This window comes from Montipora foliosa, chromosome 8 (assembly GCF_036669935.1).
Source record: "Montipora foliosa isolate CH-2021 chromosome 8, ASM3666993v2, whole genome shotgun sequence".
NCBI classification, from domain to species: domain Eukaryota; kingdom Metazoa; phylum Cnidaria; class Anthozoa; order Scleractinia; family Acroporidae; genus Montipora; species Montipora foliosa.
The window spans coordinates 39,562,988-39,575,487 of record NC_090876.1 but is presented as its reverse complement, the minus strand read 5'-3'; the positions used below and the strand labels follow the sequence as shown (position 1 = coordinate 39,575,487).

General features: G+C 42.0%; 1 protein-coding gene across 5 annotated transcripts in view; it reads left to right on the top strand.

Annotated features, from left to right (window-relative positions):
• The window catches only part of LOC137968143 (uncharacterized), a 53,266-nt gene that overhangs the window by 27,351 nt on the left and 13,415 nt on the right, over positions 1-12,500 (top strand). For 3 of the 5 annotated variants that reach the window (XM_068814768.1, XM_068814766.1, XM_068814767.1), the window contains 3 exons: positions 698-1,285; positions 2,061-2,642; positions 9,528-11,277. The exons of 1 other annotated variant lie outside the window; for it this stretch is intronic. In XM_068814768.1, coding sequence (XP_068670869.1) covers positions 698-1,285; positions 2,061-2,642; positions 9,528-9,619 — 1,262 coding nt within the window. In that variant the 3' untranslated portion in view covers positions 9,620-11,277. Of the gene's footprint in view, positions 1-697; positions 1,286-2,060; positions 2,643-2,846; positions 2,907-9,527; positions 11,278-12,500 lie in introns of those variants that run through there. One more of the 5 variants, XM_068814770.1, reaches the window with a different exon arrangement.

Sequence of the window (12,500 nt, the reverse complement as noted above, 5' to 3'; positions counted from 1 at the left end):
CAAGAGCGAGGGGTTTCCAAATATGGTACTTAGCACTGAAACATTCAACCAATCAGTTCGCACTGAATATTCGGAAGCTGAGAACGCGCGTTACACGTTTCAACTCTTATGGGTTTCTGATATTATAATAGCTAGTGGTAGCTTGCAGTGCGGTAGTCTATAGTGTTTAACTTGGAGCTAAGTGGGCGGAACCTGCGTTCCCCGAGTTTCGAGTCTGGTGTCCAGACATTTCCGTTGTCTCTTAGCTTCATTTTTCGTCTTTCCTATCAAACTTTCAAAAAAGGAAAGAAAAAAAGGAAAGCAAACGTTATTTAAGTGTCTAGTCGTTCTAGCGTTGGAGCGCTAATTGGGGACACCGTAAACTGAAATTAACGATGAAGGCAAATCAAGTCAAAGGTTGTTTTTTTTTGAGGAGAGGAGAAACCGGAGTACCCGGAGAAAACCTCTCGTTGCAGAGTAGAGAACCAACAAACTCAACCCACATATGACGCCGAATCTGGGAATCGAACCCGGGCCACATTGGTGGGAGGCGATTGCTCTCACCACTGCGCCATCCCTGCACCCCTAAATTAACAATAATGGATAATTCAGTGCAAATTAAGAACAATGATGAAAGAAACTCTAACCTATTAAGAAATCACCTATCATAAATCCAATCCAGTATAATATGTAACGTTAAATATTTTGTTTTCTAAAGAAATGGAAAAGATAAAGACAGAACTTAACCTTGCCAGGACAGACAGCGCCAGGATGAAAGAAAACGTTCTTACAACAAGACAAGAATTGGAAAAAGAGCAGGAAGCTCACAGGAAGACCTTGAAGGAACTTGAGGCACTAAAAAATGATGCAGAAAAGATGCAGAAAAGATGGAGAAATGATGCAGAAAAGATGGAGGCCCGACTGCAAGAATTGGAAGATACTATTTCTCGTCTTGAACATGAAGTACGAAATGAAAAAAGGCACAAAGAAGTTTTCAAAGACGAAAGGACGCGTTTACGGGGTATGTGTGATCATCTCGACGAGAAATACAAACAAACTTTGAGTGATTTACAAGCGTTACAGGAAGAAAATCGCAAACTCGCTAAACAGTTGCTCGATGTGAACAACAAAAATGCACAGAAAGACTTAACTAGAGTCACAGAAGAGCGTAAAGAATTGAAGAAACAGTGTCAAAGCTTAGAGAAACAGCTCAAGGAAGCTACGGCGAATACGGAAAGACAACTTACTGCCAATCAGTTTCAAGACAGTGGAACATCTGTAGGACCAAAGGAATGTGAAATTAAAGGTTTGTGTGAATCTCGAACTTGGTCTGTTTTTCTCAAAACAGTAAGCTTTGTTTCGATTAGCTTTTGTCTGCATTACCATTTGTCCCCAGTTAAGCTGCAATATTGGAAAGATGAAATGTGAATTTCAAAAATTATGATTTCTCATCCATCTACAGTTTCATTATCTGATCACGGTTATTGCGAAAAAAAAAAAAAAAAAGAAAAAAGAAAAACCAGAACAAATTTTAGAAAGCTCTGCCTGTGGCACCAATAATATCTTGGTCGGATGGGAAGAGGCAATGGCTATCATTCTCCGAACGGCAATAAGACATTGCTTTTTTCATGTAACGTCAGAAAGTAAAAAGTAAATTGCCTTGACTAGAAAATGTCCCGGAGTAGCTGTAATCTTGACTGCAAACACAGGGCGTTTATACCACCTATATAGAAGATTTTACAGTAAATTTCAATTTGTTGATTGTCGGATTCCCAAAATTAATATTTACTGAAGATTCTTCGCCAGTCTTATTCAAGGTGTTGAGTACAATGGATAACAAAAATACAAATTAACTTCCTTCTCTCATAGTCATATTTTATCATTGAAAGCTAGATTAGGGTGTTTACTCAGTTGAAAAATCTAAGATTAGGGAATCCACGAGTCTGTTGTAGTTTATTGGTACCTGAGTATCCAAAACTGAGTAAGCAACAGCCAAGAAGAAGGAGAAGATATTTGTTTTCTCAGCATCACATGTATGCCAAGAGAGTAATATTCTTTTTTTTAACTTTTCGATCTTGCAGATGAGTTTTGTTCTCGCTGTGAGAAGCTGGCAGGAAAACTAAATTTGATAACTACTGAGAGGGATTTAATGAGTGAACAGAAACAGCATTTGGTTGAGCAAGTTCTGAACTTGAACAACAGAATTAAAGAGATAAGCGAAGATAATCAACGAGAAAAACCAACATTGCACAAAGAACTGCAAATCTTGAGGGAAGAACTCCAGAACTTGACGCGGGAGGCTGAGGAAGCGAACGCGCAACAGCGAGATGAGATGAAAGTTCTCCAAGGGAAGAATGAAGAGCAAAAGGCGCCGATAAAGAGGCAAACATCTGATGTCCGTAAGATTACGGTAGAGCTAATGAGAGAAAATAGCCGAGAAGATTGGGAGCCAACAAAGAAGAATTTGCCTCGTGAAAAGGAAGCGGAGAGCAAGGCAAAATTGGACGCTAAGAAGCAAATTAATAAATCAAAATATGAACTTGAGAAACAAGATACGCACACGAGTGAAGGAATTTCGAGCCTTGGCGAAACAAACAATGCAGGACGACCTAGAAGCAAAGCTCTAACCAAAGAAGTACAGAGACCCAGGAATATGTCAAGAAGTAAGTGTCAAGTGTATTTGTGACACCCCCGAAACAAAGACGCAGATATATGCAGTTTGCATTGTACATGTATATTGCCTGAAAAGCCCACATTGGGAGTTGCAATAAAGATTATCTTTGCAATATGTGCAAATCATTTTCAACGTAGTGGCACCCTTTTAATATCACGCACAATTAATTGTAACTCTTGATGCTTGCCCAGAGGCTACGAACCTTCCAGTTTGTACACAATACAACGATCTATGGCTAGCTTCTAATCAGCAAGTGAGTAATTCTAAACTTACAGCCCTTTTCCACAGTCCCAGACAATTCCCCACTTGCACAAATCCCATAATACACCTCTTGCACCTCTTTCACGCCCCAAGAATTTGCATAGACATTTTTTTCGATTTTTCTTGGGACATCTTCATGTCCCAGGAGAGATTGCAAACAATGATTATGCAAAATTTTGGGGGGTGAATTTTGGGGATTTGTGCAAGTACAGAATTAGCCCAAGAGTTAAAAAGTTGTTGCCAGTTGTTACAAAATTGACTCTCGCTACAGTTGCTCGCATTTTTAAAATTAGCCGGAGTGATCGTTATTCTCAATGCTGATGGAAGGAATCGCGGTCATTAGAAACGAAAATGTTGAGAGCAATTCATCCTCAGTATAAATTAAAACGATATTTTGGCGACGAAAATACTAATTCAATTCTTTCCATCTGAGAGCTTCTCCCTACATCTGATGCGCTGTGCCCTTTCCTCCTGTGAGTTCACAGTCAGCCATGTTAGTGTCCCAAACAAATCCTGAGGGAACTAAGCTCTATTCTCATTCATTCATAAGTCACGAAATATGTTATGCGTTTCTCGCTACATGATTAAATTTACATAGTATGCTCCACGCCCCTTCTAGCTATTCCCGAGAGTTTTCTCCTATCCTTTTTGCGCGGTCTCTCACGGGAAACTCATCCTCTCTCATTTCTATGCGGGCTCTGTTGTGTGCCGCGGCTTGGATTTCCCTTGGTTTTTCTCTCACTCGTCGCTGAAGCTCTTATGGCACAAGCTCCAAACGCTCCTCCACAGGACCAGCTCCAAGCTTTGGCTGCTCCCCTAGGCCTACCCCTTAAGCTCAACCGGCACAAGGCGCTTCCCAACCCGTTGCCCAAGAACCTGAGGTGTTTATTTTCATTTTAATATTTCCGTCTCTTTTTTGCTTTATTTCGTTGCCTTTGCACGTGGGCCAAATCTTTTGTGGTTACGAGCGCTTGTCGCCCGAGTAACGTACAGCCCGAATGTCAGTTGTTACGTTAGCCTTCGTGGCTTGTGTAACGTAGACAAGTGTTTTGTTTTCCCTGTTTGATTTACGCCGGCGCTCGTCGCTTGAGCAACGTACAGCCGAAATGTCAGTTGTTACGACAGCCTTCGTGGCTTGTAAAACGTAGACAAGTGTTTTGTTCTTCCTGTTTGATCTGCGTTGGCACTTGTCGCTTTAGCAACTTCTTGTCGGATGTTGGTTGTTTTGCGTTAGCTTGGCCTTCGTGGCCTGTTAAACGTGCGTTGTCACCTGTCACTTCAGCGACGGATACAGACGGAATGTCAGTTGTTCACGTTAGACTTGGTGTCTCGTAGAACGTGGATCAGTGCTTAGCTTGGTTTTCCTGTTTGTTATGTTGCCGCTTACCGTTTTAGTAAAATATCAAACGCAAGTTACTTTATGCTAGCTAGTTTTCCTGGCTTCTCCAACGTAAAGGGGTGTTCGTTCTGTTTTTTGTCGCGCGGCGTTGGGGTTTTGTCGCTTTACGTTGTATAGTCGAAATGTCAGTCGTTTTGCGTTAGCTTTTTTTCACTTGTTAGCGTATACACGGTTAACAACCAACTCACAACCGAAGCGTATATTTTGGTTAGCTTTTATGGCTAGTTAGATGTCGATAAATAATTGTTTTTCGCTCTTGCTGTATTCAAGTGTTTTGATTTGTGTTTATCTGTTGTCGGTTCTGTTTTCGAATGGCTTTTGCCGCGTGCTTTGGCTATTTCATTTGTATATTTAATTTTCCCTAGTTTTTTATTGTTCGTAATATTCGCTGGTGTGATTTTTCGTTTCCATCAGATATTTATTTGTCCCCTTGCCTGGTTAGGCCGCCCCTTATGAAATGATTGCAGTCAAGGGCAGATTGCTGCTGTTAAAACCAGCTTGTTTAAAACACCGTCCACAATGCCCTCCAGACTTTGAAGCAGCTCATTTCCCGTTCCGCGGGCTTTTTTGATGCCCTCACCGTCATCGCAGCGCTGGAGCACTTGGTTGACGTGGCAAGACGAAAAATGATACCTAGACCTCCCGCTACAATTCTATCCTCAAGCAAACCAGGTCCCTCTCGTCGCAAGCTTCTTTTCAGCCAGTCCTCCTTAAACATCTAGGCGGTAACTAGGGGGAGAATCCTATTGCCAAAGAGATTGAAAAGGCTTTAAAACATGGGTCTAACGTTCGCCCCCCTGCATACCTGCATACCAGCCCCAGGATACCTATTGCATGTTATGCGTGTGGCCTCCGAGCGCGAGGCCACATCGTCAGAAATTGCCGGGTCAGGAAGGCCCGTAACAATTCCTAACCATCTACAGGTGAATTGTGCTCCGAATGATTTTTTGTATCCAGTAACTCAAGTCTTGGTATTTGTTTTCAATCCATTTCCGAGTCTTGTCCAGGTGGGTAATCTAAACAAAAACACTTTTCCATTCTTAGGACGGATTCCTGGCTCGACTCGGTTGTGGGGTTTTACCCTTACCCTTACGTTCTTCTCGTTTTCGTATTGTTCTCTCTTTTAGCAACCGGTTCCTCCATTTGATTTCGATTGGCTTATCTATTCAGCTGTTCATCGTCAGTCCAATGCTTCTTGGTGTAATTAGGAGGGAGAGCCCCACAACTGGGTCAGGCCACTCCCCCTAGCGGATATAGTCTTCTCTGGTTTGGTTTACGCTTCACCTGTTCACATGCTTTTTAGGGATAAGAACAACTTTTTGCTGGGAACGTTACAAAGCATTGTCATAAATGGCGGACTATCTTGGATAACTACTCCAAGACAGATGAAATTTACGGCTACGTTTTGTTGGGTGTGGACATTCAGGAATTTTTGAGGCCTTTAAAGGAATGTTTCAGGGTCGGTGTTACGATGCTCCCTATCCGCCTCGTATCGTTCTTCCGAACGCGCGCATTCGTCCCTAGCAGCCGCTGCGGCGCCACTGAAGGACTGCTACCCTACTGCCTCATCTTCAGGCCACGAATTTAGTTCCTGCAACAACCTAGATGATTTTATGATGGCTTTCGTGTAATCTTGTCTATTACATTTGTCATATTTGTTGTTTCTTTGGTTTGGATTTTCTGAGTTTCTGGAGAGGAATATTCTTTTTCCTTCGGGTTATCCCCATTTGTCTCTAGCTTCCATTCGGGACGGACTAGCAAAATTTCTCCTCTCATATCTTATTAGCATAAGCCATAGAGTGCCTTTTGAATGAGTGTGAATTTGTTACTATTCTGAATGAAATAAATAATTGCATTTGTAGTGCAGGTTAGAGACGAAATGGAAAGATGAATAGATGGAAACATGGAGATCATGAGGTACCCGCAAATAATCGTCCCCTTTCTCTGCTTACAGTCGCATCAAAGGTCTGTGAAAGAATAGCTCTGCAACAGTTTAACCCTTTGGCTACTGGAGACTTGGCCGAAAAACACGTTTTGAAGCTAGTTGAGGGGTTTTTTTGGTCACTGTCGCGCTTTTTAAGGGCTAAATCTGCCTACAAACCCGTTGACAGGCTCCGCGGCCTTTTCATCCAGGTGCAAAATAAGCGCTTGCAAAGTTCGGGCATGCGCAGAAAGCAAAATTTCGACTTTTGGGTTTAAAAGTAGCACAACACTTTCGACTTCCACCTTTCGCTTTCTCTCCTTCCCTCTCTTTTCGCTTTCCTTGCCCCATTTTTTTTTTTCAACTTGCTGGGCATTTGGCAGGCTTCATTTTGGTGGGAAGAGTTTCTGGGAAACCTTTCATCATCTTAGAATTAGGTGCTCAGAAAGGTAGTTGGGCAATGGAGCAAGCTTTTCATGGAGATTTTCAGGTCAATGTTACGTGGTTTTTTGGCTGTTTCTCCAGTTTCCTTGACTGAATTGTGCTCATTCTGGTATAGTTTGAAAGATCTATTCTCCCTGCACAAGTTAGTGGACAAAGCTATTCCTGACCGTTAAAAGTGATGACGTCACAAGGGGTAGATGGGACGAGGGATAAAGCTGGACGTATTTGGCCGGATAGTAATCAGAGGGTTAATTCATACCTACAACGTTACAACCTTTTGAACTCTCATCAAAGTGGAAAAAAGAAACATCATTCTACTGAAACATTAAACATCTTGGTAACTGACGCCCTACTTGATGCAATGGATAACAAGATGGTTTCTGCCCTCCTTTTGTTGGATCTCTCCAAGGCGTTCGATAGTATAAGCCACCCAATATTACTTCAGAAGTTGGACCGCATTGGTGCTTCCGACAGAGTGGTGGATTGGTTCAAAAGCTACTTGACCGATAGAAAGCAGTTTGTTCGCATTGGGTCAGCCACTTCATCACCTCTTAACATCACACATGGCGTACCACAAGGTGCCATCCTTTCGCCTTTGCTATTCTGCATCTACCTAAACGATCTTCCATTGGCCACAGAAACATGCCGTATCGAATCTTATGTCGATGACTCTAAGATCCTTTTATCCTTCTCGATTAAAGACTCAACTTCTGCCAAGCAGAATCTTGAGAAAGATTTATTGCGTGTAGCGGCCTGGTGCTGTACAAATAGTTTATTAATCAATGCTGATAAGACTAAGTTCCTCCTGATCGGCACACGCCAGATGTTACAAAGGCTCCCCGAGGATTTGTCCTTATTCTTTCTTGGTAAATCGATAACACCTGTCACAACAGCTAAAGATCTTGGTGTAACACTGGACTGCAAGCTGGCTTATGATGACCACATAAATAAACTAACGGCATCATGCATGTCCAAACTCTGTCAAATCAATCGTGTTAAGAACAGTTTTAACAGCAACACTTTACAGCTAATTATCTCAGTTTTAGCTATGAGCAAGTTATTTTATTGATCAACAGTCTGATCTAATACAGCTAACAGCAACATCAAGAAGCTTCAAGGTGTACAGAACTTTGCCTGCAGAATTATAACAGGAACCAGGAAATTCGATCATATCACGCCAGCACTACAGGAGTTAAACTGGCTGCCAATCAAACAGCACCTACTATACAGAGACTCTATTATGACTTTTAAGTGCATGAAAGGCCTTGCGCCACCATATTTAAGTGACCAATTTTGTAAGCGTAACACTCTACATAATCGTAATACACGAAACTGTGGTTGGCTTCAGATTCCATTATGTAAGACAAAGCCGGGTCAACGTAGCTTTCGCTACAGAGCTGTCAGCATCTGGAACGATCTTCATTCTGATTTGAAGCAACTTACTAGTCTTAGTAGATAAGGAGATTTGAAGAGTGACCTTTTTACCAAATTTTATTCTCTTGCTTGATATATGACATTATAATTACAATTTTAACGTTATATTTTATTATACTAATTTTGTAAATCATTTTGGAAAGCCCGCATGGGAATTATGATTAAAGTATGTATGTATGTACGAAAGGGTGGCGCGAATGATCCTCGCAGTTATCTGGACAATTTAAGCAATTCTCTTCTATAGACACTGAAAAATCCAGGAAGCTTCCTGCAACGGGATTCAAACTCATGACCTCCTCGAATCCCGTGCAAGTCGCCTAAAGTTTTCAGGTGTTTAAGAGACAATTCAGTGCTTAAATTGTCCAGATAAATGCGAGGATCACTTCACTCTTTTGTTTATAATTAAGCACTATTTTGGTCAAGTTACAGGGCCCCTATGGATACCAGCTTTTGAGTTGAATGGGCTAGCCTACTTAAATAAAGTTTTAGTTACTTACATATGCCTATGGAGCAAAGTTCAAGTCCAGAAATTTGTGAGAAATTGCGAATGAAAACTTACCACATGGCTTTTTGTAGTTGTCCTTAGTACTCACACAGAGTTTCAAAAAAAATAAAGTCCACTTCACCTTCCATACAAGGAAAACGGAAAGGTGTGAAGCTGACACCGCCATCTTAGCTCCAATCAACCCAAGTCTAGCACGAAATTTTTCATGCCGAAAGGTAAATACTGAAACTCTGCCATCTGGCTAGTGGATTAAGAGATGCCCTAAACCCTGAAAAAACTAAAGCCTCTCAGCTAACTGAGCGAAGACAGCAGGGTCCTTGGCTGTCCTAAATCGACCTTCCGAAATGAATGTCGGTATGCGTGGAGATCACAACCTGGTCAGTTTGAAAACGACGGTTAAACTTGGGGCGCATGGTGACGAGTAAGCCATGGCAAGTCCCTGGAATTCCAGAGAGTATGTGCAGCTACAGAGAAAGAGCGAGCACCGCAAGCCTGGGTCTGATGATCAGTTACTACCAATGTCGGTCCTCTGGATGCGGAACGGAGATTTCGGGTGGGGTAATGAACTTGCAGTAGATCAAAAATGTAAGTCGGAGGCATTCCAATTAATGCTTTTTAGGTTATTATAATATTCGATCCTTTTGGTAAGTTTCATAGATTTTCATTCGCAATTTCTTACAAATTTCTAGACTTGAACCTCGCTCCATTTGTGTCCTTTATTTCCCCTTATAAAGCCTACATTGTCACAAATAGAAAGCCTTAGCCGGGTCGCCAGTGGTTTCGATTAAAAAACGGGGCCGCTGGGCTTGTGAGCGAAACAAAGAGACGTCCGTTCAATCGGGAATAAAGGAACTAAAGGAAGTTGAAAAGTACTAAATTTTTATGCTTTTTTCTTGTGTAATTGATACAGGGGCTCCAAAAAACGAGAGGAATTTGGACAAAGATGGAGTTTCCGATCTATGCCTTAATTCGCAACAATTTTCGGTCGCACGACTCGGGTGAACCTTGAAAGCACTAACGCATCATCAACACGAATAATCGCAACCAGATCTTCTGATTACCAAGGAAAGACCGCAGGTCCGTTAGAGAATCGGAGAGAAATCGTTAGTGGAACTAAAAACGAAGAAAATTCCTGGTGGTGTGTGGACTTAACCGCTATGTACGTCTTGCACCTCGCACACTACACTTTAACGAGCAGGTGGAGCGGGAGCGATCGGGAGTCATACTTTCTCAACTGGTGTCTGGAGGGTTCGCTCGACGAGCATCGCTGGAAAACACTGAAAGAACATAAAAATGACGACGAGCTCAAAGGTAATCCCCACTCTCGCACAAGGTCGGTCGATGGAGAACTAGCATGGGCGCCTTTCTGGTAGTTGAGCATTTTTCAGACGAGCAAGAACCCTTCGGATAGACTTGAACGGAATGCTCATTGAAATGCGCAGTTAGCGTTTTAGTTATTCTCAAATCTGCAAGGTAATACCTTATAGCGTGGACAAAGCATTTTTCGAAATCAAAATGTCTCAATTTCATTCACGAGCCCAGAACACTTTTTGCCTTTCACTCTTAAGCCGAGTATTATGTGGGACTTACCGAAGTGCCCTGGAGACCAATTAAACCTCACAATAAGTCACAACCGAATAAAGAATAGACCTGTTGTTTTCGACATATTACCAGGAGCCCATGTAATGGTTTCCTGGGTGTAACGTAATGGTCCCCTCAGCAGGGCCGTAGCCAGCTGCAGTATGAGGCAATCCGAGGCATTTGCCTCAGTCATTTTTTCGCGACTGTTTTTTTTTTTAATAATCGGGGTCCCAGTCGTGTCTTTAAAGTGCTACTATGATAAAAAAAAGAAATCACTTTCTTTCTTTCTTCATATTTTGAAAGTGTCTTTGCTTAGCACCTGATTAGCAAAATTTTGAGCTTTGACTTTCATCCACAGGCTGTTTACTTTGCACGTAAGTTTTGGATTTCACGGTCCGCTATTACTCATGTTGACACTGACCGATTGGACCCGGCCAGAGGGTTAGATGTAGGGAAAAGTGACCTTATTTACTCACTAGCTTAAAATGTCAGCGTGTAAATGCCGCTTATTTAATTTGCAAAATTTAAAAGTCTGAAAGCCCGAAACTCCCCGCCGTGCTGCATATTAATTCAGTCGCGTACACATACATTGCGTTCTTTAATTAGTGAGTCTTGAGACCTCTCAAGATTTTAAAGTTAGCAATGGCGGACCATTAAATAAGAAGATTCCAGTTAAAATAAACAGGTGTTGTTTTAAAATCAAGCCTTAAAATTTGGGTCACTTACTTTAGTGTTTATTGAACATAGTTTTGAAATCGGAAGAAGAAAAAAAGGCAAGGAGATTTTTTCTCGGATTTTGACGCATGTCAGTCGTTTGTGACACTGAGTTAAACTTTCCACTTAACTTCTTCCGCGCGCCCGGTTACCATAGAGATCTATAACTAGCAGTAATCAAGGATTATTTGAGGTGCGTTCGATTCCCGTTTTGTGATCGAGAAGGCATTTGAAAGTAGTTGTATATTTTGGGGAGAATCGTTTTGTGCACTTTTCTCGTATTTGTTTAGCAATTAAGGTATCACACTATAAGTATTTTGACTGTTGTCTTGTTGTTAACAATTTTATTAAAAACAATTATGGAATACATGTGTCATAATGCAACGTCAGTTTTGTGGGACATCACTAACCTTTCTTGCTGGATAGCCAGCCATTTGATCAGCGTGACTCCCAAGCGTGTACAGCACGGGGTATTGCTGGATGGTCTCCCAGTTCAGGTATTAATCCCTTCCAAAAGGACATGACTTTTCTTGGGCAAGCCGTAACACTATCACATGAGATCGAGATTATTTGTGCCCCCCCCTCCCCCCCCCAAAAGAGAAAAAAAAATTGGCATAGCAGGGGCGTAGCCAGGGGAGGGTTCCAGGGGTTCCCCCCCCTCTCGCGCCAAGGAACCCCCCGTCTCCTATTTTTAACAGTGATTTTATCCCAGCAAGAGTGTAATGGACTCTCGATTCCTGAAATTCTCCGTTTTGTTCTATGCTTACAATAAGTACAGTGAACGTCATTGTGTTATCTATTTGCGTTTCACTTGCATTTTCGGAGACATGAGACAGAAATCCTGACATTGAAGCAGCGCTGGAGTTTTATGAGAACGACCTTCCTTCTCCTCATGTGGTTGATGTTGAGCTCCTGCGATGGAAGAGAAAATGATGCAGCACTGAGGATGCCGACCTCCCCACCAGTGCGGTTCAGACACTCGCAGCATACACCTTATTTCAAAATGGCCGCCATTTTAGTATTCTTTTGTTTGATTGCAAAGTGGCCCTGTTGGCCTCGTTCAAGGGTAAATATTCTTTTGAATTCTACGTTTGAAAGCGAGACCAAATGGGCCAGTTTACAATAAAACAAAAGAATACTAAAATGGCGGCCATTTTGCAATAAGGTGTATGCGATCTAGAGTTCTTTCCTAACATCCACACCTTGATCTGCATGTTCTGCACGTTGCCGATAACGTCAGCTAAATGTGAGGGCGCTCATTCAGTACACTAAGAAAATTAAAAACATACCTGAGGTCGACCATGTCAAGCGAGCGAGAGGCTGGGCTGGCATCGATGAACATCAATTACCACCGAGACATAAATATCGAGGAAGTGATAAACACGTTCGCTCAACGGCAACCAAGGCGTCTTATGTTTACATAGCGTAAATACCAAAGTCTTGTACGTTCGTAATGTAAGGATTTTAGACCAACCGTTTTCGTTGGAACCAATTTGGAACCCCCCCTCCCCTGATAGACAATGTTTTCGATTCTCTTGGGACATCTTAATGTTCCAGGTGAAATTGCAAACAATGATTATGCATTTTT